Here is a 27,935-nt window from a genome sequence, read left to right on the forward strand (position 1 = left end):
TCCGGGGGGGGGGAGAGGGCAGCGCTCTGGCAGGCTGCCTCCCTCCAGCTCTGCACCCCCTTTGCCCCATCCCCAGCTGGGAAAGGCAAAAGGGGGGCTGAGCCAGATCCCCCCCAACCCTGCCCGGTCGCCCGGCGAGGAGTTAAAAGCCGTGTCTTTCCGGGGATAACGATTCTATTATAAATAGCCCCATTAGCTACAACTAATGACAAAAATCCACCTCCTCTACTCCCCATAAGTTCTGTAAGTTATGGGCAATGCTACAGCCATTACTAAAAGCTGTTAACTTCATATCTGAATGAGGAAATATACACCACAGAACATTAAACCATTTATATTATATATATGTATATATATACTTTTTTTAAACTAATGACTTTAATGCCAAAACTTTGCTGAACCAAGAAAAATATGGGTTTAATGTTCTCTGCTCATTTTTTTTTCTTCTTTAAAAAAAATACAACCCAAAAAAAAGAAAGGGAAACTTATTAGTATGTAATGTTTGAGTCTATCCCATTTATACACAACATTGTAAACATATATAATCTATATTACATGTGCTTCATTTCTGCTTGGGTGTGTTTTTTTTTTTCTTTAAACCTTTTTTTATCACTAGAACACCACAAAAAACCAAAACAGAACCAAACCAAAAAACCAAACCAAAACAAATAAAAACAAAACAAAAAAAAACTGAACAAAGAACACAAGTTACAGGTTATTTAACATCTTTCTGTCAAGGGTCCCTTCCCCAGTCTCCTGGGGGCAGAGTGGTCAACAACACAGTCCAAAGGAGGGCTCATGAGCCATCCGCGATGCAAAGCCAGCTCCAGGGAACGCGTGGATGGGGAATTCTGGTTTTTAAAAAAGGGGGCTTCACAACAAAGGGTTTGGTTTTGCCCGCTGCAGATGCTGAAGGAGGTCTCAACATGCGGGACCTGGGAGCCGAGGCTCCCCGCTGCTCCTGTATCCTCGAGTCCATGTCTGGAGTCTCTGGTTTGTTTTTTTTTTTTTTCCTTTACATTTTAAAACGTCTTTTTTTTTTTTTTTGTGTTTTGTTTTGTTGCGGTCGTTCTTCTCCCCCTTGGTGTGATGAGCTGAGCTGAGTAGCTGGGTCCCGCCCTCCCGCTGGGTCCTTCATAAGTAGATGCGCCGAAGATCTCCGGGAGACGTGATGGTGTTACACTGGGGACAGAGCTTCTTGGCACCCTGCAACCGGCAGATGAGACGAACAGCGTGAGAGAGTGAAGGAGGACAACCGGCAGGACCCTGCCCTTGGGCTGGGATCGCGGGGGGAGCAGCACAGGCGCAGGGGCGACAAAGCCACCCCCTTTCCCCTCCAGGCAGGGCCATGCTTGCCCAACAGCGGACACAAGCTGCGAGAAGGAGGAGCCCCAAGGCCCCTCATCCCTGCCCTGCAAGCCCCTCGTCCAACTCCAGTCCCCGGCACAAGGCAGCTGGGTCGGCGGCAGGAGCTCTGCAGGAGGCTGAAACCCCAGAACCAGAACGTGTCACCAAACACAGCAGCTCCTGGGAGAGGAGTCTCTGCAGACAGACTGGCCTGAGCGCCCCGTCCCACTGCACTGTCGTGGCAGATCTGCTCCTCTCTGCTTCCCCGGCTCGCCTGCTGCCCCCGATGAGCCAGTTCAGGTCACCGAGCAGGCAGAAAAACAACCAGCCACCACGACACGTGCAGGTTTCAGTTGGGATGACTGAACCGGTTCATGGTGGCGTTGATGGGGACCATCCCTTTTAGGGCAGCACACCGCAGGACTGCCTCAGCCATCCTGCGAAAGCCCCAGAGCTGCTGGCGTGAAGGAAACCCCTTGTCCTGGTCCTTCCCCAGCTTGCAGAGATGCTGCGCAGATGAGTCTGGTCTGCCAAGGTGAGCTGAAACTGGTAAACTGTGAACTAGGGCGAGGTAATGGGTGGCTGACATGAACACTACATGAAATAAAACGGGGGCTGATGTGCCATCTGTCACCGAGCCTGACAGCAAGAGGGTGTTAATAAGCCTCAGAATCGGGGTCAACCTAAGCCGGTCATCATTAGATTGGCAGATGTGACAGACAGTTGATGGAAAAAATGACAGAAAAGATGGCTCTGCTGTGGGGCAGCCTCCCGTCTACAGCAGCAGCAGTGCAGGAAATTGGGATGCCCTGGCTTCCACCACCGACTGCAGCCTCAACGCGACCTCCTGCCGCACAGAACTGAGCGCAGGCTCTGTCCGAGCACCCTGAGTTTTGCTCCCTGCTGTCAGACAGGCTCCCCCAGCAGCTAACACCCAGCGCTCGGCACGACAAGCGAGCTGACGGGGATGCAACACGCCCTGTGAGAGCCCGGCGGCTCGCGCAGGGCTTGCTGGCAGAACTGAAGGCGTTCGGTCCAGCGATGCTGCTGCTCTCCCTTAGCAGGGCTTGTTGCGGCACCCGTGGCAGCTTGCAGGACGCGGACTGAGTGGCAGGGCGGGACCGTGCCCTGCCACACTGCTTCCGTACTGCTACCTGCATTTGGGGACATCCCTAGCAGAGGAGCTGGCACTGCTGCTGACAAAAGGCAAGCATCCTTAGAAAAGGTCCTCTCTGCTCTGGGACAACACTTGCAGAGAGAGGATGGGGGTTTTCTCCCCGGGAAGCTCCCCAGACTAAGGAGAATCTGGAGAAGAGAGTCCCGGGTGTAGAAAATTTACATGGGTGCAAGTAATTCACAGGGATGTCGCTGCGAGAAGGTGCAAGTCATGCTCGCTCTGCAGTCCTGACTACTACTGAAAAGCCCCCGTTTGACCAGCCTCAAACCAGCCACCCCCTGCTCGCAGCACGCGTTATTCCTGGCAGACATGGACTTTGTATGCTCGCTGTTCCTTGAGCTTTGGACTGCCGAGCAGTCAGGCTCCCGTTTGATTCTCCTTGCTGCTAGTGGCTGAGCTGCTGCCCTGACACGCGTGGGAACTTGCACCCAAGATCTAAAACAGCCACGTACAAAGGCCTGTTGAACTAGAGTTGAATGAAACATGTAACAGACACCCAAGACACCTTGGACATCGCTCTCGGGGTGAGTGACAGACTGGCAGTGGGATAGACAACTGGTGGTCTGGATGGTGCATCTAGTTCTGGTGCTGATGCCTGCGGGCATGTCCTTCCAGCTGCCCGGGATCTATCTTATCCCCGCTCTACCTACCACGTCTGTATAGATTTTCAGCTTTTTGGGGTAGGGACCATCCCACTGTGCCCGTGCAATGCATGGGGCAGCCCCACACACTGGTTTTCACAGAGTGGACTTGGCACGCTGGATACTGGGAAGCACAAACCACAACTGGAAGGAAAGGCTTAGAACCCTGATGAAATTGAAGACTGATTGCACTGGACTTCAACAGAACCTATTTACATAACATGCCTCTTCGCTTGTGCTCAACACCAGAGCTTTGGATTTCCAGCATTAGAAAAGGGCAAGCTCTAACCTTGCATGTCCCAGTAAAATCGTCCTGCAGCAGCTACAACAGACAGGAGAGAAAAATCTAAACGTCTGCCCCTTCTCACAGAGAATCAGAGAATGACAGGGGTTGGAAGGGACTTCTGGAGATCACCTAATCCAACCCCCTCGCCAGAGCAGGGTCACCTACAGCAGGTTGCACAGGACGGCATCCAGGCGGGTTTTGAATGTCTCCAGGGTGGGAGACTCCACCAGCCCTCTGGGCAGCCTGTGCCAGTGCTTTGCCACCCTCAAAGTAAAGAAGTTCCTCCTCATGTTTAGATGGAACTTCCTATGTTCAAGTTTGTGCCCATTACCGCTTGTCCTATCACTGGGCACCACTGAAAAAAGACTGTTGCCATCAAGCTGGCACCCTCCCTTTAAGTATTTATAAGTATTTATAAGATCCCTCCTCAGCCTTCTCCAGTCTAAAAAAGCCCCAAGTCCCTCAGCCTTTCCTAATAAGAAAGATGCCCAAATCCCCTAATCATCTTTGTAGCCCTTTACTATACCCTCTCCAGCAGTTCCCTGTCCTTCTTGAACTGGGGAGCCCAGAACTGGATACAATATTCCAGATATGGCCTCACCAGGACAGAGAAGAGGGGGAGGATGACCTCCCTCAACCTGCTGGCCGCACTCTTCTTGATGCACCCCAAGATGCCATTGGCCTTCTTGGCCACCAGGGCACATTGCTGGCTCATGGTCATCCTGTTGTCCACCAGGACTCCCAGGTCCCTTTCCACAGAGCTGCTCTCCAGGAGGTCAGCCCCCAACCAACTGATGCATGGGGTTATTCCTCCCCAGGTGTAGTATCCTACACTTGCCCTTGTTGAACTTCATAAGGTTTCTCTCCACCCAACTCTCCAGCCTGTCCAGGTCATGCTGAATGACAGCACAGCCTTCCAGCGTGTCAGCCACACCTCCCAGTTTTGTGTCATCAGCAAACTTGCTGATGGTACGCTCTATCCCTTCATCCAGGTCATTGATGAATATGTTGAACAGGACTGGACCCAGTACTGACCCCTGGGGAACACCACTTGTTACAAACCTCACACCCTTCTGAGCTCTATCTGTCAGCCAGTTTTCAATCCACCCCACTGTCCGTTCTGCCACCTTTAAAGCCACCTTCTGCCACTTTTAAAGCCACTGTGGGCCAGGCTATGTAGCGACGCTGCCAAGGAGGGGGTCACTAATCTGGACACAAATGCCACGAACAGCCTGTCTCCATCGAGTCCCTGCTCAGGCCTGCCTCACCACGCAGTTCCCCGGTCCTCAGAGGTGCCTGTTACATCTGGTTGGCCTCTTGGCATCGTCTTTGTAGCTGGAGGGTCCCAGGGGAAGTGGCAGGAGGTGCTGAGGAATTAATTCACAGCATGTTGTCAAAGGGGCAGCAGTTGGCAGCTGCCCATTCGACCTTTCCTGTGTGCCCTGACAAGCAGAAGTAAGCGTGCAGGGGGACTTGAAGGCATTCCAGATGTGACTACTGCACACATCTGTGTTCATGCTCTCCTTCCCAAGACAGGCAAAGCTTATTGGCAAGAGGCAGCAAAGCATCCAACCAAGTAGCTGGCACTTCTGCCGCTCTGGAAAAGGCAGCAGGGAGAGGTACCTTCTTGCAGGACCAGTTTCCTGACCCATCAAATGCCTCAGCCTGCCTTCGGTCTGGGGCGAAGGATGAAGGAAAGAGCTTGTTGCCACCTAAACCCATGCCCCCCTGTTCCTCGGTGCTCCTGTGCAAAGCTGAACAGCACTTCAGCAGCCATTTTCCTTTAGCTCTGCTGAAGTTGGAGATGTTTGGCTGTTGGTTGGTGGGGAGGAACACTGAACCCCCTTGAGTTCCTTTTGGTTAAAAGCAAATCTCAGCTGTTGCCATCTTGCTGTCTTCCACCTTGTGCTCTGTTCTGGGATTTGGAGGTGGGCTGAGACAGCTGCAGGCAGATGTCTGTGACCCTTGGCAAGGCCAATTTCACTAACACAGACCAGACAACTCAACGTGGGACATTTTGGAAGGACAGATTCCTGGAAAGCCACCCTGCCCAGGTCTCTCCAAAGGCTGCGCAGGTGCTCACTGTAAGCACAAGTCCTCCACGCTCATCCCACAGGATGGCAGAACAAACCCGATTAAACCAACAGCAGCTTTGCTCCTCCTCTTCCGTGGCAAAGCAAGGGCAGGTATGCAATTCCTTCACACCACAGAGAAAGGTGGATTTATCCTGCCATCCTCTTGTCCTGGAGATCTGCTTTCTGCACCAGATGCCAATGGCGTTAGGAGGATGGATCACTCTCCCCACCTAAGGCTGAGAGCCGCACACGGGCAGCCAGGACCAAGTTTTCGAGCACACCAGAAGGCAGAACCCGACCACATGTAGCTTGACCCATTTTCTGCAAAAGCTACATGATTGCACATTGATTTAGGGCAGTGGTGGATGCTGCTTCACCTGCATGTGGGAAGGGCAGCTCATCTGAAGCCCGGGTACACGGGAGGGAGCGATGGCATCCCAGAGACCTTCAGCAGCCTGGCCCGAGTGCTGCGCAGGCTGACTGCACGTGGCACACCGAGCCTGGGTCTCCAGGTCTCTCTAGTACTTATGCTTGGTATTAAATAGTTCAAGCAAAAATAATGACTTTGGACCCTTGGGGAAGCCTTTTTCTTTTTTTTTTTTTCCCTATTTTTTATATAAAACTGTCATCCTCTGCACACATAAGCATGTGTGTTAAATTCAGAACTAAGTCCTGATTTTTCCTTTTTAGATTTAAATTGCTTAGAACCTTGTTCCTTACATCTGACTTTTCGGTGTAGGTGTACAACATTTATTGGCACTAGCATTTAAGCTCTCCTCTCTCGTAGAGAAGCACATAAGCTTGTACACACACACACACGCATGCTGGCACAGGCACAATGAAAAATCATTTGCTCCCCTACTGCTCACCTGCCAGCTGGGGTTACTAAACTTTTCCCTTGAAATAAAAATGCTGTGGAATAATAAGTCCCACCTGTCGGCCATTTCTTTCTTTCTTTTTTTTCCAGGTCCTTCTGCTCCTTTCATCATAGCTTCATGGAAAAGCCTTGATGTGTTATAGCTGCGTGTGCTAGAGTAAAGGCCACCTCAGCTTTTCCATTATAAACCCCACTTTTGAGGGGTTTATAAAGGTCTGCTGCAAGAAGTTTGCTCCAGGGCTGTTACAAAGCAAAGAAAAGGGGCTGGAACCAGGATGGAGTTTATTTTTTCTCCTCCTTTCTTAATTAAAATTTGGCAAGTGATTGATCCACAATACAGGCTAATCACTTGGGGTAGTAGTTTGAAAAATACATTAACGAGAGCTGAGATGTTGAGAAGTCGTTAGGGCTCACATGGTGCCAGGAAGGATTGGAGTATTTTGTCTTAAAGTTGCCTCTTAAAAAAAAAAAAAAAGCCGTGACGTCTGCTATAAATTGGCTAAAGCAAGAAAACTCAAAAGGAAGGATTTAGGCACTTCCTGCTGTCTTGTGGGTCTAAAATTGGGCAATTTCCAAGCAGAATATGCTACCAGGAACAGAGAGAAACACACACACACACAGAGCAACTTCGCCTACCCAGTGCCACCGTCAAACCTGGGCTCAAAGCTTGCCTCTTTTATAGGAAGGAAAACCAAAGTAGAGATGACAGGAAGGACCCAAACCAAGAGCCAGCTTCTGCCAGGAGAGGAACTGAACTCCAAGATCCAATTCTCAACCAAGGCAACAGCCCCCTCTCCCCACGCCTGCGGATGTGGGGGACCTCCAGCTGTCAGGTAATGGGGTTAAAGCAATCAGGAGAGCATCCTTTATCACAGAGCTGCCTCAAAGAGTGGAGCTCACCGCCACAGGTTGTTGGAGGCCGAAACGGAAATATGTTAATAAATGACTGGACAACCTCATGGCAGATAGGAACATCAGGAAGGACCAAGCGCAGCATCCTCCAGGTAGCCGCTGACTCAGGAGGTCCCTGTGTTGCTGGAAGCACTAAGGAATCACCCAGAAGGATTGCTCTGTATCTGTGCTGTTTCTTACAAAAATACTCCAGACCACACGGGATATATGGTATTAAAGCCTAGAAATAGGACAAGGCTAAGAAGATAGCAGTGTAATCTACCAAAGATATAAACATGTCAAGTGCAGAGCATACATATCTATCGATGGATCCCCTGGAAGCATATTCTGCGAAGAAGGTTTTTTTAGAAGAGACTTTTTTCCTGCTTTTGCAGTTGTCATTTTCAAATAAGCCCAAGACAGGCAAGTACAAGCCTGGGGTCTGCAAATACACATAGAAAATGCTGGATCTGGCTGTACAGGTGATGGGGGAAACTCAGCAAACGTCACCTGCTCAAACAAACCTGCCCTCTTTCGGCCCCTGCATGCCTGCACCGACCGACAGCTCCATCACCAGCAAACCACCACCTTACTTAGCTTTTAACTCCATTTACTTCATAAGGAAGGATACCAGGGTTTGGGAGATCACAGAACTACAAGCTCAGAGGGACCTCAAGAACTCACCAACTCATTCCCCCCAGCAAGATCACCTCAACCCGAATTACTGCTGATGGACACACATCAAACCTGTTCTTTCACACCTCCAAGGACGGAGGCTCCAAACCTCCCCAGCAAAGCACTGCAGCAGATTGCCAATCTCTACTATCAGAAGACTCTTTCCAGAAGAAGGAAAATATGAATCTCACCCACTAACAGCTGTAGGATCCATCTCAGTTAATGTGGAAGGATAGAGAAGGGGCAGATGAACCTTTTCCAGAGAGAGATTCATCCCCACCACTCAGGGCTGCATTCCAACAACCAGTTGAGAAGAGATACCCTCCGCAACGACGGTCGATGTTCAGGGAAATGAACCCCACCTCCTGCAGCCCAGGCTAAGCCTCCCTCATGCAACACCATTTCCTCTCCTGCCTTTGAAGAACCTGCACGTGTTTTCAGGGGTTTCCAAAAGGGATCACAGGGAAGTCAATCTAGGCTAGTGTCTCAGTTTCTGTGTAAGCTGAAGATATCAACTAGCTCTCCGCATGCAGGACGGATGAATGAAAAATGTCACTGTGCTGGTTGCAAGTAGGGAGTAGCAAGCTCATCGGTATGGACACAGCTATACAAAACCAGCAAACAAAAGAGGTAACATGATTACCTGGGAACCCAGGCAGCATCACATGGCATCAAGCAACTCCTGCTTCCGTTCCTATCGTGCCTACAACCACAGACCTGCCCACAGCTTACGCAGCGTACAGCACACCTTTAGCCTGTGTCCTTTGGACCACAGCCCTCAGACAGACCGGTTCTGCTCACAGAGCAAGTGGAAGGAGAGAAAACCACTCAACTCATCATGTCCCGATGCTGAGTAAAGGGACGGTTCCTCTCTTTCTCTATGGCCACCATGATGAGGACCATCTAACCAAGCAGCTTCTGTTGGCCCTGAAGGGCTGGATAAGTCAGTGAGCACCGTGATCTCGGTTCTCTTAAGCCATCTCCAGGGTCCCTTTCTGCAACCCCAGCCTTTCCTTCACATTGAGCCAACGCAGCAACAGGAGACAGAGATGGAGCCTGCTCCAATGGATGTTTCATCCCCAGAACTTGGAGCTGGTTTGATTCATTGAGGTCTAGCATAACAGTACTTAAGCCAGAGAACCCAGCAGCCATTCGTAGAGTTGGTGGTTAAAAATGTCTACCCCTCTCCCTTAGCAACAGAATGGTTATAATTTGGAATTGGACATCAAGAGCCAAAAGTCCAAAAATTATACCTTCAGAAAGCCTAAGCACTTTAAAGATCCAATCCTCATCCGTGCCCTAGACACCATGGAAGTCAGGATACTAGAGATGCTCAGATCACTGTAGCATTGCATCCTAGAAAACGTTTAAACCTTAAACCTTTTAAAAACCACTTTACCTCCTCTGGTCCATAGACAGACCAAATTTCATCCTGTCTTCAATACCCTGCAGTGCTCCCAGGTGCTCTGAGCCTTCGGTTCCAGGACCTTGTTCAAGACATGGTCCTCCCTCTCTCTCTCTCACAGACACACTCACACTCTAATTTAATATTAGATCTCGGCCGGGCATATAAACCACAGGCACACAGGAGAAAGGGGACTTTTCACCAGCAGGGATGGCAGATCTCCAGAATGTTCAAAAGGGGCCGGAAGCCCGACACAACCCGCCCGCCCCAACTCCTATTAACTCCAACAAATTGTTTATTGCACAACAGAAGAAAAATGCTGCCCCTCTCCCCCAGCCAAGTCTTTCCATGTGCGCTGCACGCGCAGGCTCCCTCCTCCCGCCCCCGCTGGGGAGCCAGCTTTATACCCAGGGAAAGGTAACAGCAGCGATTATTACACACACTATCCCACAGCTCCTCGCTTGTTAAAAAAAACAAGAGTCTCTTTTGTGCCCGAAATAAAAGGAGATACCTTAATTAGAACAATGCAGGTTGGTGAGCATTAAACACTGAGCCCAGCTGCTGTATGCCATTAAATTCATAAAAAAGGAGGGGGGAAGGAGGGCAGTCTTAACGAGATTACACACATTGACTTTGATCAAGACACAAAAGCACCAAGGCGTTCCAGGGTTTTTATTGCTGTCTTCGGGCTACATTTTAATGGTTACATTAGAAACATGCGAACACAGGCTGGGAGATTTTTTTGAGACGGGAGAGGGAGTGCAAGCATGCCTCGTGAAAAGGCCTAGTTTAATAAATTGGGGGCTGCAGGGAGAGGCTAGGACTGGGGAACACATGAGTAGCCACTTATTAATTGCTTCCCCTATGCAAGTGCCAAGTCCTAACACGATGCCTTGCTGGACTATTCCCATCCCGCTTGCCAGGTCGGCAGAAGAGCCACGTGCAGAGAGCACACAGCCAGCTCCATCCCCACCTTCCTCGCAGATATCTAGGGGGGAGATAACACCCTCCCCCTCTGGAAGGGTAAATGCTGACCCCGCAGCACGTGGAGCGGGGGTTCCTGGTTCTCATGGGCAGCCGTGACCGCTGCACGTGAAACAAAGGGGCCTGACTGAAGTTGAACTAAGTTGCTGCCGAACCTAAGAACAGCCCGAAATTGGTGCCACAGATTTAGATGACTTGAGGCTGCTGGGAAGAGGAGAGGACAAAGACTTCAGAGTAAAGAAAATGAAAAAGAAATTAGCGTTTTACCCTCTGCTTGTAGCACTGCTGAAGGACAAAGTCACTCTTCACTCAGCAAAGGTGGCAGAGCACACATTCATCCAAACACCTCACAGCTACGTACCCACATATGTGTCTTTTATAACACGCTGCTAAAATGTTTACAAAAGCTTGTATAATCTAAATAGTGACGGGGTGTAGCTGAAGAGCTATAAAATACAGCCCAAGGGATAGCCAAGTTATTGAGTTGCTATTAGTACTCAAGCCCACAGGCACTTCACCGTCCTGGTAACTTTTCTTGGACAAGACTTTTAAAAGGCAGGATTTAAAGGAGCATGATCGGCTTAATCGTAATTCCAAGCACACAACGTGTTCTATAAAGTAGATTTTGTAATGCCTTACAGGAACAGTTTTTAGGAGTGGCATTCCCTTACATTTTTTGCAACCCAACACTGTATCATCTTGCTAACAGGAGAACTAGAAAGCACAACTGACTATTTCCCACTCCCCAACCTGAACAAAATGAAAGCTTGAAAATCAGCTGCACAGGGGACATTAAAGGCTGATTATAAAGCCCACAGTTTTAACACAGGAAAGGAAAACACTTTATTTAATAACACCTCAAATTTTAACCCGATGTCCTTTAATACATGTATAAATTACTACTGCACTAGGTCACCTATTAAATGTTCAAGGTAGTCCCTAATCTTCCAAACAGAATGGCATACGCTTGAAAACTGCACAGTGCTATTTCAAATAATCTGAAAAATACAGATTCATATTCATAAACGCTTCCTTCCATATCATCTAGCCTGAAGATGATTCCCTTTGCTTCAGGGGAATATTAGGTTTCTCAAAAACTACCCATTCCATGAAATCTCAGTGGATTTGGCCTCCATTCTCACAGCTTTACCTCTCTGCATGGATGCCCCACAGGAAATTACTGTAAGGCAAGGTTGTCCCCAGTGCAGAACTCTTACATGAGCAATCGCTGTCCCCACAGCAGCAGAGGAGCAAGCAAGGGGCAGGACTGCACTTTGGTCACGACAACTCCAACAAAACTCACTGAAGTCAAAGCTAGAGTGGGGTGTTAAACAACAAGGCTTAAAAAGTCTGCAGGCACAGCACTCGGATTGTTTAAAATAAAACAAAAAGCACCTTTCCCCGTGGTGATTTAAATAAAGTATCCCAAAAGAGAGGAAAAAGTCTAGAAGTCAAGAAGAAAGTAGCCAAGAGCCTCACCAGAGTCCGCAGCCAGCATTCTTCACAGTGCACATGCCAGCACTGAATGGAAGTCAGGGGCATTGTGTAGGAGTCCTGAGGAGAAGAAGCAAACAGGTTATTTCCACAGCAGGGACCTACTGATTCTTTGCTGCCCACCCCATCACAATGCCTTTCTCTGTGGGTAACATTGCCTTGTATCTTGTATTACAAAAAATAAGTTTGTGTAATACGTAAGTTGGTATTTTTGCAATGTTTTTGCAGTAGAGGTAGAAAGTCTCCTGCAGTCCATTTCTCTGGCTTCCCAGAACTCCTGTTGGAAGCCCATAATCCACTCAAGTGGTGACCTGGCTCAGTACAGTTATCGCAAGAGCATCTGAAGTTGCTGTGGCCACCTGCCATTATTCTCATCAGAAAGGTCACAAGATCACACAGAAACCAGTGACAGGGTAAGATTAACCCTTATCACAACTCTTAGCTCTGCAGGAACGGCTTAGCTACCTCCCAAGAATATTGCTGCTATTTCAGCAGATGTGCCTTCTCTTGAGTATTTTCTGTCATTGCTAATAACCCTCTGGAAATCAGCACCAAACTGTTGTCCTGTCCGTGGGATGAGAGACGGGAACTGCACCCCCATACCTACAAGTCGTGAGCTGGGAGAGCACCATGCCTCAAGTTGAAGTTGCAGAGGGGGCCCTTCGCCAAGCAGAATTTTCTGCCTCTACCAGCAAAATAAAAACCTAACAGGAGAGGCAAAGCTTTGCAGGCTCAGACCATCAGAGGGAGCTGCTGCCCTTCTTTAAGAAGGCCACAGCATCACCACAGAGCAAGCAGGACATCGACAACTTTTAAACGCTCAGGCAACATTCCCGTTCTCAAATCATACGGTGGGTCCCAGATCACAGATTCTGCTCTCTCCTATGTATGCAAATCTGCGCTTGCAGGAAGAGGACGCTGGTATCTAGGAGTCTTCTGTAGGAAGGCTGAAAGTCTTTCAAAGTTGCGGCTTTCTTGCCCTTGATACAGATGGACAGCCACAAATACCAATGGAACAATGTAATGCATGCAGAAATTTCAATTGCTAAAAAGACCTAGCACCCTCATTTGGAAGGCTAATTGGTGTATAGGGACAAAGATGAGTTCCCCGACTCCACTCAAAAAAGGAGAAAAGCTTCTCCCCTCCTCGGCAAAGATACCAAGACATTTCTGATTCATTACCACAAGTGGAGTGCTACTCACCATGCAAATGAGACATTTATAGCGGTCCCCACGGGAAAGCTGCCTTTCTAACTCACGGACACGAGCCTTTAACGCTTCAAATGTTGTCACTGCGGAGTCTTCTGTAATTCTGCAAAAGATGATGGAGAGTGAGCATCACTGAGCACACAAGACTGTTAAGAGTTCAGGGGGAGAAAGGATCCCACAACAGGTACCGCACAGGAAATGGCAACATTCGAACTAATACATCCCGCTTGTGGTGAAGAAGAATTCCTGAAAAGTCCACTGTGAATTCTTTGAGGTGTTCTACTTAACACTTCCAAACGCATCACAACAGAACACAACGGGGCTGGGGCTGCCAACTTCACACAGAACAAGTTTCCACAAGACATGGGCATTTTAAAGAACACTTTGTTTGTTTGTTTTGTTTTCTGCCCCTTTTCTTGTCTCCCTTAAGAGACTCCTTAGGACCCCATGCTCTGGACAAAGTTCTGTATGTTGCTCTAAAGCTGGTAAGATAACTTTCTGTGGGCAACAGGAGCTGCTCTTCCCCTTAGAGAATGGAGGTCTTTGCTGGCCATCGACCTTGCGAAACACACAATCAGCTCGTTACACAGGATCAACACAATGCCTTTATATTAAAGAAACCCCCAGCTTTTTGGGTTCTAATACTGAAAAAAAAAAAAAAGGAGAAACCAAAAGCAATGGACACTGTGCCAACAGGGTGGCTATAAAAGCAGCTTTACAATCTCTGCTTTCCCATTTCCTAGGGTCATTTTTGATGGGCAGCATTATCTCTTTTGTCACAGAGGCGCTGTGCTGAGGGCAGGCAAGTGTATTTTCATGGTTCTGCAAGGCTGGTGAAAAGAGCAACTTGCCAACCTAAAAGCAAGGGCAGACAGCAATACTTAGGAAATGAGATGCAGGGGGCATTACAGACAAGGATGTGTCACTCCAGCGTGCTGGAAAATCCTATTTCTACACAGTGCAGACACAGGGAGGGGCCCTCAAGCATCCCCCAGAAAAGGTTCAGAGCATTGCACTGACATTAAGGCTTTCACTCTTGCGGAAAAAAAACCCAAAACAAACCAGCAATTCTCGCGTACGTCAAGGAATTTCAGGCCTGTCCAAGCAGACTCCAGCTCAGAAGAACCTGAAGAGTACCTCGCTGCCAGAAGCTGCATCAATCGCAACATAACCCACAGTGGCGCCTATGTTTTCTACCTTTTTAGAGGATGATTCATCAACAGGTGGCTAAAACCATATCTAGTGGAATTACTACGACCAATAAAGTGAGCTGCAATCTCAGCACTCCAGCTGCACGCACACTCTCGCTCCTTTGTTCATTAGTCACTTGTCGCCGGCACGCAGGGAGGGACCTGAGGTATCTCCCATGAGGTGATTCTGTTGGCTTTTCCCAAGGCTCTGGAAAGAGAGCTAGTTGAGAAGATCTTGAGTGATTTTTCTAATTATGACACTTCAGAAGGAACTGGAGCCGCAGGAGTGCATATGGTTAAGTACCAGTGTTATAAAGCTTCTCCAACTTCACTCCTACCTTTGTACAGATCAGACACTCTCTGCACGAACTAACCGAGGTGAGACCTTCATCAGAAGGAGATTCATTGCAAATGGCAGTTGCTATGAAATGGTAACAATTTTAAAACTGCATAAAAGGCAAAGAAATACACGTCCCGTGATAGCCTAGTGGGTGAGGACTGCCTGGGGACAGGGACACTGGGGATTCAAGTCTTGCTATCAATAAATATTCTTTGGAGCAAAATGAAAGAGCTTCAGTAGGAGACAGCACTCCCCACTGTGAAACACCTGCTTGCTCCTACTCATAGTATAAATGATTATCTTCTCCCAGTTTGGGTTCTCACCCTCAAGGAAGAGTTGTTAGTGTTTTCAAAGAAAGTCTAGAAAAGCTTGAGGATTATTGTTGGATAAGAAAATTATTTCCCTTCCAGTCTGGCCCATCAATGAGCTGATGCTGGATGAAGGCTGCAGTTGAATTTGACTTTCTGGAACCCACTTCTTCCTGTGTGCATCAGGGTACTGGAGTTTTAAAAGGCAGTGAGTGTGGCTCCTGCCCAAAGTGAGTAGCAAGCAGAACCTCAACTCTTGCTAAATTCTCCTGTTACTATCCATGGAGCTATCTGTCCTCCTCTGAAGGGCAGGAGACTCAGCAAGGAAAGGGAAAAGTGGAATCCTCGAGCAGATCCAAGCAAAGGCCAATTCATCCCCAGTCCCAGCCCAATAACAGTCAAAGCTTGAAAAGGAAAAATTTGCCTCTGCAACAACTAGAGGGGATAGAAAATGGTTTGTTTATAGAAGTCTAAATGGCTGACCCCCATCGGCCAATTTCGGAAAGTCTCTGAGATAATCGCACCTGTCCAGTAATAAACGAATGAATCAGAAAAGGAGGCTGAATAGAGGTATAAGCAATAATGCTCAGAGGCTGCCTGATACAATGGCCAATCAATAGGAGGGCTGTAGATCAGGGTGCTAGTTAGCTGGAAAATTACCGCACCGCTGCGTGCGTCACGCTGTAGGGATCCTGGACAATCAATGTGGGAGGTATTGATTTAGTTATTATCACTTCATACGCTCCAGACATTGTTAAATATACATTTATTAACAAGACTGGGGTGCATTGGTAAGAGAGGGAGCTTTAGCCGCTGCAATATCTCCCAGAGCTGAACAAAGCTCAGCTGTGACAGACTTTAAACTCCATGATCTCCCTGCCAAGTGTGCTCTCAGGACAAATCCTGACGCACAGCATAGTGCCAAAGACGCAGCTCCCATCTCACAAGAGAGAGATTCTGGCCATGAGCGAGTATTTTGCACTTGAGATTTCAGGAAAGCCTCCTGGAGCAGCAGCAACCAGGGACGTGGCGGCCAAGGGTCAACCCAAAGTGAGCGATAATTGCATGGTTGCTTCCGAAAAGCCGGAGGAAATGAGGTCAAGGGAAATAGGGAGAACATTAGTAAATAAAGGAAACTGGAACTACCTCCAGGGATGGAATAAAGACAAGAGTCACTTCCCATGTGTCTGGCTCCCGTGGTGGCCAGCACACTTGGGACACATGCCATTCCATTTAGTGACATTTTACCGTCAACGTGCGGCTTGTATCCTAAAGATAAGCATCGCTTAGGAGCAACTCTTCCTGCAGCAGCAATCTTGGGAACTCCCTCAGGCTTCCCTCTTGCGTGCACACCTCGTGTGCGCTTGCCCGGACACAGCTGGGAGCAGCCTGTGCAATATTTTTACAGGGTAACGCCGGGGTGGAGCGAGGGTCAGAAAGCCAAACTCCACCGACGGCGTAAGGCTGTGTACAGGTCACCCTGCCAAGGGAGGCAGAGGGAATCATAGGGAAGAAGGAATCGTCTTCCACAGCCCTGCTCTCCCGGCTTTGCCTTGACCTCATGGCTGGATGTGGGAGGACTCTTTTAACAATTTTGCGCCTCAGCGCTCTGATTTGACGTGTTTGGATAACGTCATTTATCAGCCTCCGGAGAGATCCGCTGAGCACGACCGCTGCCAAGAGCAATGCCTCAAGCCCCAACGCTGGTGCTTCTCCAACCACACAGGTGTGAGCAGCCTCGCCGATACCTGCGTTGTCCTCCCTGGCTGAGAACATACCAAGAGGGCACATCCACGCTCTACTTACTGTGGACCTACACCATCACAAACCAGGGAACCTGAGCGGGAATGTTTATATAAGAGCAAAAACATGAAGGAAGAGCTCCTTGTGGAGGAAATTTGGTCTTGCACTTCTCTCTGGACTTTGTGGATAACTCTTCAGCAAGTTGGCAGTCACAGATGAGGATGCTGGGTACCAGCGAGCAAGTCTATAAAACTGGACAGACAGCACACGATAGTTTTCAGCCTTTGTGCCCAATGCATATTTTTCTACTGAAAATAAGAACAAACTTTCTTCCTCTGAGCAAATCTTTGGTTTGTTCAGGTAAAAGGCCAGAAGAAGGGCACAAAATACCACAGAAGAGGAAAAAGGACCTATCTGTAGCTTTGAGCTGTAACTCAGCAATCGCCTCCTGGGAAATCTCCCCTGGGAATCAGCTGCCCCCCTGCTCCTTTGCAAAAAAACTTTAACCCAAACGCTGGTTATTTGTCAAACATTAGCATGCATGTGATCTTTGTTTCTCCAAATTAAATCGAGCAATTCCTACCCGCTGTCCCAGTGGGCAATCACAAGCAATTCCGTTAATTAAATTATCTCTGATTCTGCAGCTCTGGAATCTCTCAATTGACTAAGTCTGTGCTTTATCATCAACAAAATACTGGACCAAAAAGGAAACAAAAAAATGCTGATGTCAAAGTGATTGGCTTCAGTTAACCCTTCCCAGCTGGATATTAAGGGCTGCTCAAGAAACTGTTGGACTGGAACGAGCCCAAAAGTGAGAGCTTCGTACCAGAGATACCAGTAGCAGCTGTTCACTTGTGATTTCTTTCCATTGTACGGAAAAAAATAAAGCAGCATACCATCACTGCATCCAGCATCCTGCCTATTTGAAAGCCACAGGAAGATGCACACTGTCAGCAGCTGAAGAAGCAGAAACCCACCTCAAAGATCAGTGAGCCCCTGCGAATACCCCATCCTCCCCTTACCCAGATCTCACTTGATGTACCCCACTGTTGAGGAGTTGCCATAAAACATTCCCCTTTGGTTTCGTTCAACTGGATATAAATTTTCCTTTCTTCATAAACGGCCACACTGTACACAGTATTCCATAAATTTTTACAGTTCCACTGTTTGTATGTACCTTGTAAAAAATGCTTAGCACTGATTAAATGCACCACCAATAAAATTTCATGGGCTACTTTTGACACTTGATATTCTGACCTTCCTCTCTCTTCCTCATACTTTTTTTTTTTTTGTATGCCTGTAAACACAGAGCGGCAGAGGGGAAAACGTACAGTACCACTGACAAACCCGAGAGTGATGTCTTTATTTTTAAACAAAGCCTTTATCTTCCCTTGTCCGAGGTGCAGAACCTGATCCCAGCAGAACATACATGCCATTTCCCTGCACCAGGGGCAGAGGTCAGGTCGCTAGCAGCTTACATATCATAAATATTAGAAACAGACCGGTCGATGCTTTGAAGGCAGAGTCAAGCTAAAGTAAGATTCCAGGAGCAGAGAAATTGCTCCTGGCCATATCCAACCATGGCCACAGATGACAATTAACATAACCGCTACTGCGCTGCAGAAGAGAAAGCCTACTGCAGTCCTCGCTGTGCGGGGCACAAATCTTAAAGACTTGATAAAATGATCCGAAAAATGACCCCAACATCAGTGCACAATCAATTAATTGCAAGCCTTCTCTCATAGCCAATTTACCTTTGGGTGAGAGGGCAACTTTTTCAGACAAGAGACCATGTATTCATCAGCCTGTAATATGCTGCGCATAGCTGCTGTGACACCGGTAACGCTGCCGAATGGCAGAGCACGATGATGCTGGCTTGGCTCGCACTCATACGCTGTCTTCAACACAACTCCCTTGCTGAGTTTCAAACACTAACTAAAACCAACCCTAAGCTTTCCGGGACAAGAACTGCTCCTGTTTTCAACCCCATGGAAGAATCCGCCGCCCTCTTTCAATTTAGCAAGTGTCACCTGCAGCGAGTGCTATAGCCAATAATACAGGGACTTTATTTAGGCAGATGTGGGTGAGCGCTACTGAAATCAGTACGAGATATACAGACACAAAGGCCTTTTGCACTTACTGGAGTGCAAGAACGTAACTTAAAGCTGAAAAAAAAAAGTTTGGTACTAAACAAGCAAAACACTTAAATTCATAAATAAGATTTTAAAAGAAAAGTCACAGACGGCTTTAAAGGGAAAGGGACACAGCTCAAGCATTGTCAGTATGTTAAGTCTCTGAAAGAACTCCAGTGTGAGGCACGGGTGGCAGATTGACTGCGAATCGCCCCAGAACATGCCGGCTACTGTACTGGCACGATGCACTGTGATTTTTATTTCACTAGATGAGCCGGCTGTGGCAGAAGGGGCCAGATCCCCAGCAGCAGCAAACTGCCCAGCAAAGCTGTTTGCAGTAGAGCTGTGTCAAAACACACCGAGTGAAGTTTAGACCCTCAGTCTGTGAGAATGCCAGTGCTAAAAGCAAATCTTCTGGCAAGACATCAACGTTTTAGGAGCTGGCTTCCCCTTTATTTAGCTACAAAATTCATTTATTTGGTTTATTTGTTTTCAGACTAACCTCCTTTAAAAAGGCTGACTTATAATCTTGTAAAACATTGTCACATGTATTGAGGAAATTGGCAAGGATGCTAATTTATTGTCCTCTAGGAAAAAAAAAAAAAAGCCCTCTTTCCTTGATTAATGTATGTTTTTGTATTGTAAGATATTAAAGAATGTTGCTTCACCTGTAATTATAGAGAATAGTTTATTTTGGCAAAGTGCCCTGGCTTCTGGTTGCCAAGTTATGAATAATGCAATGTTCCCCATTCTAATTTCCGTGTTCTAAGTTGTGAATTTGGAGCGGGGTGCATGCAAGGGCACACACACACGACGCCGAGGCGCTCTCAGTCACGAGCGCCTCTATTTTATACTTGCTTGCACAACTTGTTAATACCAGCATCTGCTTGCCAAATTCAGAGTTTGCTTCTGACTAATTTCATCTTGATGCAAACCAAAAATGTTGTCTCTTTTTTTCCCCCACAGAGGAATTATTTCTCTTACAGTTGCATGCACCGTCGCAATACCACTGAGGGGAGCTTACCGCTGCAAGAAGGCGTTTTAAGCCGCATTTACTAGGGACTTGGGTAAAGATTCCCCGAAGAATTTAATGACAGAAGAATTCATTATGCTTTCATATCTCCTCCGCCTCTGTAACACAGAACCCAACAATGTCTTTACAGAAGCGGGAAGTAAATTCAGGCACTGGCTCTTTCTCTCTCTCTTTTTTTTGGCCCGCGTTTTGCTGGGACACATGTGCCCAGCCCCAATCAAAACAGAGACAGATGGCACCGCTGATCATTCAGAATGGAAGGAGCCTCGGAGTCAGCATGTTTAGATGCATTTGTAGGGCTACGCAGTATCCGCTGGCCACTGGGACTGATTTAAAAAGGCGGCGAGTGAAAGTCTGAGCTTGCGCCAAAATTTTAAATGTGCCATTTGAGCAATTATGGTTCGACATGAAAGCTGGGGGAAAGAATGCACGGGTCATTCTGATTTCGATTTAGAGACTATGTCCCCTGTTCCAAAGAGAAAATAAATGCAATCCCATTGCTTTACTGGAGCAGCTTTGGCGATAAAGGAAAAAGCCATGCTACGGAAGAGTATTTTGCTGCAGTAAGGTTTTGTTGAGGCAGCACAGGCTGAGTTAGAAAATGATTGTCTAAACAAAGTTCCTAAATAGAAATGACTGCTCGCCTAATGTGTTAATATCTCAGTTCACTTTTCAAACGTATCCTTCATCCTGGTGACCCTAATGGTATTCCTAATAGACCTGTGAAGGTGCATCATGGTCTCTATCTTAATACATGCCAGGGCCACAGAAGGCAGGCAGTGGAATTGGAAAACGCAGCTCTTCTCCCTGCTGAGGCGCATGGGTTGGAGGTTCCAGCCCACTGAAACTTGCCTCCATCCACACGTAAACATGTTTGGATTATAACCAAGTTCCACGTATACCTAGGCAGGTACATTTTTCTACTGGAAGACTTATGGCAGCTGTAACCCGTCATCTCACGGTGGCCTGGAGGTGGTCTGGTATTATTGGTAGCTTTGGTTGGACGATCAGGGCACAAAATTATAAAATATCCCTGAAGTGAAGAGGAATAGCAAATTCCTAGGGCTGAGAGGCATTCAGAAGGATGGACACGCAGCCGAGTCTTGCGGCCAGCCTCTGTGCACAATGAAATGCCTTCTACTCCCATGGCCCGCGTCCAAACGGCCGAAATAAACAGGAAATATCTATGTTACTACAGCAGCACTTGGATTCATCTGCAGCCTTTTAAGGGCTTTACCGTGGAGGTGATATGCTTTCCAGAACTTCCATTCATGACCGCTGATTGGAGGTACACAAGGGCAGCGCGATAACACATCCTCCAGACAGCTTCCTACAACTGCTGCTGCCGCCCTAGAACTTCTACACTGTTGCTGTTTCCTTTACGGGGAAAGAAAGGATCAGAATTAGCATCATTTAAGGTAATCATGCCTTCAAAAAGAAACATGAGGCTATTAAAGGAGGCCACGGCACATTAGGATCACATAACCAACTGTGGTCCCAGAGCTGGAAGAGGAAACCAGCAATGCCAAGGAAGGACAGGTCATGAGTTGACTATCCGAGGGAAAAGCAGGAACGCTTATGCAACCGAGTGGGAAACAGCAGCTTTTTGGGGATAGAAACCATCCAAAAGGAAAAAAAAGAGAAGTGAAATGAGAAATAGGATGAAGTGCCCGCAGTGGTGGGGAGCGAGTAAAGTTAGGACAAGCATCAACACTGAAGTGAGGGCAAAAAAATCAACACGGATATTAAACTATGCTAATTACATTACTTGCTATTACACTGCTGCTGTAAAGGCAGTGCTGGGTTCTGTGATACAGAGGCAGCGGAGATATGAAAGCACAATGAATTCTTCTGTCATTAAATTGTTTGGGAAATCTTTACCAAGCTCCAACTAAATGCGGCTTAAAACTCCTTCTTGCAAGAGTAAGCTCCCCTCAGCGGCATTGCAACTGTGCATGCAAGTGTAAGAGAAATAATTACAGACTCTACAGTTATCCCAGACATGGTTTAGTGAGAAGTAATACCAACAGGGGGTGGGTTTTTTTGGTACTATTTCATATTTATACTTACTAACTATAGTCTGAGGAATGCATAAACTACCAAGAGCCGTAATGACAATCATCCTGTTGTCACACAGCAGCTGGCACAGCACAAACACTTACCGAGTCCTGCCACAATAGTCAGTAAGTGCCAAAGAAAGCAGTAGCCCCATTAAGGCCAGCACGCAGACAGCCTGCGCAGCCAGGGCTGCCCTTCAACAGATGCACGAGAGCGACAGCAAACTGGCAGGGGATGGGGTACAACATGATCCCTTTTCTGCTCTTCAAAGGAACATTTCCATCCAAACAGGGAACGCAGCCTATGTAAAAATAATTGTTAAGTTTTCTCTTGAGAGCAGCTGGGCACCATACAAACGTTTCCTAAAAAAAAGAATCGGTCCCTGCCCCCTAATTCTTGCAGCGTAGGTAAGGGATGTGAATAAACAGTCACATCCTCAAAATATTTTCAGAAGGAACACAGCAGGATCTAAAATGCTCCATCAGAGACGTTGTTAAACACAACAGGCTAATTTTAGGGACGAGTCCTCTCTCTGACAAGCTGCTCACACATCTAAGGGCAGAATTCATCTGCTAGAAGGCAGCTGTTTGTGTTTTATAAGCTAAAGTTTCTCTTACCTATGGAATAACTCCAATATTTCACAGGGAATCATCATCCATCTAACTGAAGTACCCTCTAACGGACCATCAGCCTCATATCCCCTTTGAAATAGCACAGCTGAGCACTTGCTGGGCCACGATTTATTTTTTACCTTCTAAGACATCTTGCTAACTCTATAGCTCAATAGTGACAGTCGAATTTCACACTGCGATAGCCCCCCATCGATTTTTCACTCCCAGGAAGCAACTCCACAAATTAAAGTTAACAGCATTTCTGAAACTAAGGAAAAAAAAAAAAAAAGAAAAGAAAAAAAGAAAAGAAGGGGCAGGGAAAGACAAACGAATGGTGAGATGCCTAAACCACACCCCCAACACAGGAATAAAATTCCTTCCTGGGGTTTTCACCAGTTATGGGACGGGGATGCTACTGCCCCCAAAGCTCTCATCCACCTTGGGTTTGCAGATACTTCAGCTCTAAAGTACTCATCACTGGTTCAACAGACATAAAAAGTCCCTCCCTATATGAAGATGTCAAAATCTATCGAAAACTGCCCCAAGACATGAGAATTAGACCAAACCTCTGGACACAGCTGCGTTAAACAGAGATACCACCTTCCCCCAGCTCATACAGTCATGCCTGCCTCGCTGAGCTTCGTTAACCGCTGGCCTATGATAAACCACGACACTGATACAATTTCAGTTGGCGCAGTGGTAATAACGTTTGAGACCGTCATTGGCACAAGAAATTTCTACTGAACTGTTAAAAGAGGCAGCAGAATAAAGAAACGCAGCCCAGCACTCCGCTCTCCACCGTCACAACCTGGAGGACAAAGTAATGCCAAAATCTCACTTCATAAAGAAATGCGGCATCTACCTATGCACCCTGAACACCAGTATACATTACAAGCACGTATGGCATACTACTGAAGCACTGAAACCTAATAAAGACAAAAATCTGGACACCAGCAGCGCTTTCTCAGCCTGGTTTTGACAATCTCAGGCTGGATCCTGTCTCCAGTTTACACGGGATGATCTTGGACTGGACCCATCAGCAGCATCGTGCTCTCTCTTAGCAGAGCACAAAGGTTTAGCTCATTCATGACTCAAGTTAATTTTTTTAATTCTACCTTCGCTATACAACGTTCCTATCTCCCACCAAAGCCTATTAACGGTGCGACACTATGGAGAAGGGCTGGGGAGCGCTTATCCTCCAGTGTGAATTCACAACAGCTTCTGTTGCCCTCTGACGCACCGGCTTAAGCGTGGCTCCTTCCCTTTCAGGCCTCTGCTAATCCTCTGGCTTCACACTCGCTCTGCTCCCGTCTCTGCCCATCTGCTGGCAGGGTCCCCGGGACACACGCTGCTGCCTCCCCAACTGCTCTCACATACTCGATGCTTTGCACGAGGACCCTGACCTAAACTTTTTTTAATTTTAACTGATGCTCCTCCCTGTGCTGCCGCGCCAGAGCCCCTCTGGAGCCGACGCTTTCGGCACAGCTGGATTGGAAAGAGGTGAGGTGGGAGGGAAGGGGAGGAAAGAGGAGATGAGAAAAATAAAACAAATACAATTGCTTTTTGTCTCTAAAACCCTCTTTTTAACCCAACGAGCGTCTCATCCAATGAAGCATGATGAGCATGAAGTGTTATATAAAGAAGATAATTATAAAGGGATTTAATGCTTGGCAGGCTCGTATCGCAAGGTTTATAGCAGAGGTATCATACTCACTTAAACAGCCTTGCAGTCCGGGTGTGCTATTAGGCGGGCAGCACGGCTGGGGCCAAGCAGAATCAGAAACAAGATTTGTTTTACAAAAAAAAAAAAAAAAAGAAAAAAAAAAAAAAAAAAAGGAGAGAACACAGCCCCCTTCCCACCAAGGATGGCAGCTCCAGTCCCACCTCCTTCCACTTCTGTCCCATCCCTGATTAATGATGTTGTCTACCTGATTTATGACCCACCCCAACAGATTAGAGTTTCCCTCTTCAACCTCACCCCCCTTTTACCCCTCCCCCAGAAGGCACAGCCACACTCCGCTGGAAATATTAGAGAATTATTAAATAAACATTCATACGTCATGTCTCTTCCCATACTGAGCTCATCGTAGTCAACGCTCAGCGGCCGGGTCCTGTTTGCTTTGGGGCTGACACCAAACAGCTGGAGTGATTCATGGAGAGGCTGGCTACAATGCTCTGTGCCATATATCATGCTCGCAGCGCTCCCTGCCCCGGCGGAGATAAACTGATCAACCACAACGGGCTGGAATGAATTTATGACAACACAAAATTGAGGAAAACAAATGGGAGGTGACCCAGTGGGCCACTAACCCAGACTCTCTCGCTGGCCTGCAATCTAGTCTGGTGGCAGAAAGCAAAATTGAACATTGGCACTCTGAATTAAGATGCTGGCTTTTAACCCCGGGGAACCTCGGTTTCAAAATGGCACCAGACCCTCGCAGGCGGCATTTCGGGAAGGAGGGGGAAGGAAGACTTTTTGCAGGGAAGGTGCTTTTTGTAGCTCTCTGTGCACACCGGTGCTTTGGCTGAGAGCACGCCGTTGGTGGAGGAGTCGGGGAGGATGCCTGGGCAATTAGGGACCAGCTGCATCTTGTGTCAAGGTAAAGGAGCATCGCACCAGCTGAGTTCTGCCTTTGCGGTGGAGAGGGTCTTCAGCAGACGGGCAGAGCTCAGCTGATGCGACGCTCTGTTACCTCTCCCTGTGAACCTTCAGCATCTCAGGATGTCTCCCAGACACCTCACGTTGGTGAGATGAGAAAAGCCCAGCAGGGCTGAGACACACTGCAGTGCTGAAGAGAGGTGGGACCAGTCTCATTACCTGTGGCTGCCATCTGAAGTTCAGTGCCACACAGATGAGGTCAATGGTGATAAACCTGCCCGAGCTACCGAGGACCTAGCATGGCTGCGAAGGAGAGCTGGGACCAGCACCATGTCTCTCATTACCCATGGCTGCCATCTGAAGTTCAACACAAAGCAGATGAGGTCAGCCTGGCCAAACTATCGATGACGTAACGTGGCAGAAGGAGCAGGGCAACAAACATGGACTTACCCCAGACCCCATCTAGTCGTTCTACATGCAAGAGACACTTCCACGAAAACCTAAGTTTAGATTAAATTAACTTGCTTAAGCAAAGAGCTTCAGCTGCATGCCAAAAGGAGGACTGCTTGCTATACTGTATTAACAGATTAAAACCCAACCAAACAAAACTACACCGCTCTCTTTGCCTAGACTTATTTTTGGAAGAGAGGAGGGGAAGGAACGTCATTCTTATGAGAGAAGGATCAATACGCGGATCGCTGCTAACTCTATTAGCCACTGCTCTAAACGGAGAGCACAGCTGACACAGGTGGTAAACCATGTGCTTCTGGACACTTTTAAAAATGCTAATCAGATGCTACACAGGGTTTAACATGTCAATCAATAACGCTCAGATTTAAAGACAAAAATTAAAGTTACAAACAATGGAGTAAAGTGATGCTGCCAAAAACTTCCTGTAAGCGCCACCCAAAACAAGAAAAATGAAACCAATTTAGCTCCAGATTAAGAAACAGGAACTAGAGATGAATCAATTTAGCCTGTTGGGCTGGGTCGCCATATATCATGGCTCAGCAGTGGAGTGAGAAGCAGACAGACAGTGTGAAACCCTTCCCCCTCCTTTTCTGTAGGCTTCTAGCTCTGATCCCTGTTATCAATTAATTTAACAGAACCCCTCTACACAGACAAGCACACAGAGCATTCAGACTCCTTAAATGGCAGGACAGAAACTATTTATCACACACGAATCTCAAAGGAAAGAAGGAGAAAAAAAAAAAAAAGCAGCTAGAAATTCTCCACCTGAAACACCATCTTGCTTTCTGAACCTTGGTGAAATAGAAGTGCCTTAAATAAAGCTCTCCCTGCTTCTTTCAAAAAAAAAAAAAGTCAACGTTATTGGAAAGACTCAGCAAGACACTTAAGGGTTTTCCCATAATTTCTATTGGGTTTTGCTGACTTTTCGCACCTTTTGCGGAACTGAAGCTTTAGCGGGGCAAGGTTATTGCGGAGCAAGGTGTGCACGCATACCCACGCGCGCACACACACGCTCCCCCACTTCACAGCGGCATTAGCACAAGCGTTGTTTGGAAAGGATTCTGGGATCCTTCAAAAGGTGCTAGCTAAAGCCTCTTTGATCAGATTATTAAAGCTATGTCAATTTTATCACTTGAGCTCAAGTGTTCTGGAAAATGTCAAATCCTTTCAGCTCCTGCAGTTTAAAGATTTTCAATAGGAGTGGATCTGGGAGGGTGGAGGGCTGCGGGGCTGACAGGCAGGAGGCCCAAAGGGAAGCCGAGCAGCGGCTGAGACAGAGGCTGACAGATGAGGCCAGAAGGGATGAATCCTTGCCACCGAGACAGCACGCAACGGCTGGCTCACTCTAAGGACAAAGCTGCTTCTGCGCTGACCTGCGAGCTCCCAAACTCAGTGGTCCTTGGCCAAAATCTGCTCACCGAGAAACATCAAACAGCAGACAGCCCACGTTTTGGACATGCCAATAAAAAGCCTTGTAAAAAGGAAAGTGCCGAGACAGCAAAACAGTGGTAAAGTTTCCTCTGCAGCAGGGAGTTTCCCAAGTTAACCCCTAACTGTCAACATATCCTTCGCCAGGCTGCCTGGTCTGTCAGGGATCCTGAAATGTGCCAACGATACAACCTCTCAAGTCAGGACCAGGGGCAGCAGGAGAACAACCTACGTTAAAAAAAGTAGTAAAGTCAGCTTAACGTTACCACCAGGTTTTTTCTCCATCCCAAATTATCAGTGGACCTCATCCCCAAAATGTAAATGCCATCTGTTTAAAACACACAATTACCTCATTGCTTCCACCTCATTCAAGCTGTTTCATCTCTCACTTGATCAGGGGGCAACGTTTTATGTCAGGCAATAATCAATTTAAAACACTGCCCCACCCCAATTAGTGCAGTCCATGGCAGCAGTGAAGAGCCTGGAGTTTTAGGCTTGGATCGTCAAATCTGCCTGAGCACCCTAGGAGCAGGAGGAAGGAGGCTGAGGAGACAAGTTGTTACTCAAATGCACAGTGCAGATTTGTTTCTATCCCGGACTAGGCTGCAGGACACCCAGCGAGCAGAAAGGGACAGGAAAGGAGATGGCCAGAAGCCCCTGCACTATTGTATATTCAAACACTGGGACTTAAACTTCTGAATCAACTGGAAGGGCTGCAGGTAAAAAAACCTCAGGAACTGAGACCTTATTTCTGTAGCAACCATAAACAGGTGAAATCGGGATCTGAAGGGAAAAGAAATTCTCTCAGTGAGGCCCCTGCCATGTTATGGGACTGCTGGGATTCGCTTTTGCTGGAGATGGTGGGTGAAACATGCAGGTACCACAGAGAAAACAGAATAGAGACCACGTGAAGGACTGCCCTCAAAACCCAAGATGCAACAGTAAGGTAGCTCCTGGAGTA

General features: G+C 47.5%; 1 protein-coding gene across 1 annotated transcript in view; it reads right to left on the bottom strand.

The window, feature by feature from the left end:
• Positions 1-581: 581 nt before the first annotated feature.
• Positions 582-27,935, bottom strand: part of RNF220 (ring finger protein 220) — a 235,795-nt gene continuing 208,441 nt past the window's right edge. Inside the window, exons 12-14 of the mRNA XM_009884860.1 lie at positions 13,056-13,164; positions 11,838-11,912; positions 582-1,206 (exon numbers count right to left, since the gene is read on the bottom strand). Coding sequence (XP_009883162.1) covers positions 1,135-1,206; positions 11,838-11,912; positions 13,056-13,164 — 256 coding nt within the window. The 3' untranslated portion in view covers positions 582-1,134. The remainder of the gene's footprint in view (positions 1,207-11,837; positions 11,913-13,055; positions 13,165-27,935) is intronic.

Source organism: Charadrius vociferus, unplaced genomic scaffold, assembly GCF_000708025.1.
Source record: "Charadrius vociferus isolate BGI_N301 unplaced genomic scaffold, ASM70802v2 scaffold163, whole genome shotgun sequence".
NCBI lineage: Eukaryota > Metazoa > Chordata > Aves > Charadriiformes > Charadriidae > Charadrius > Charadrius vociferus.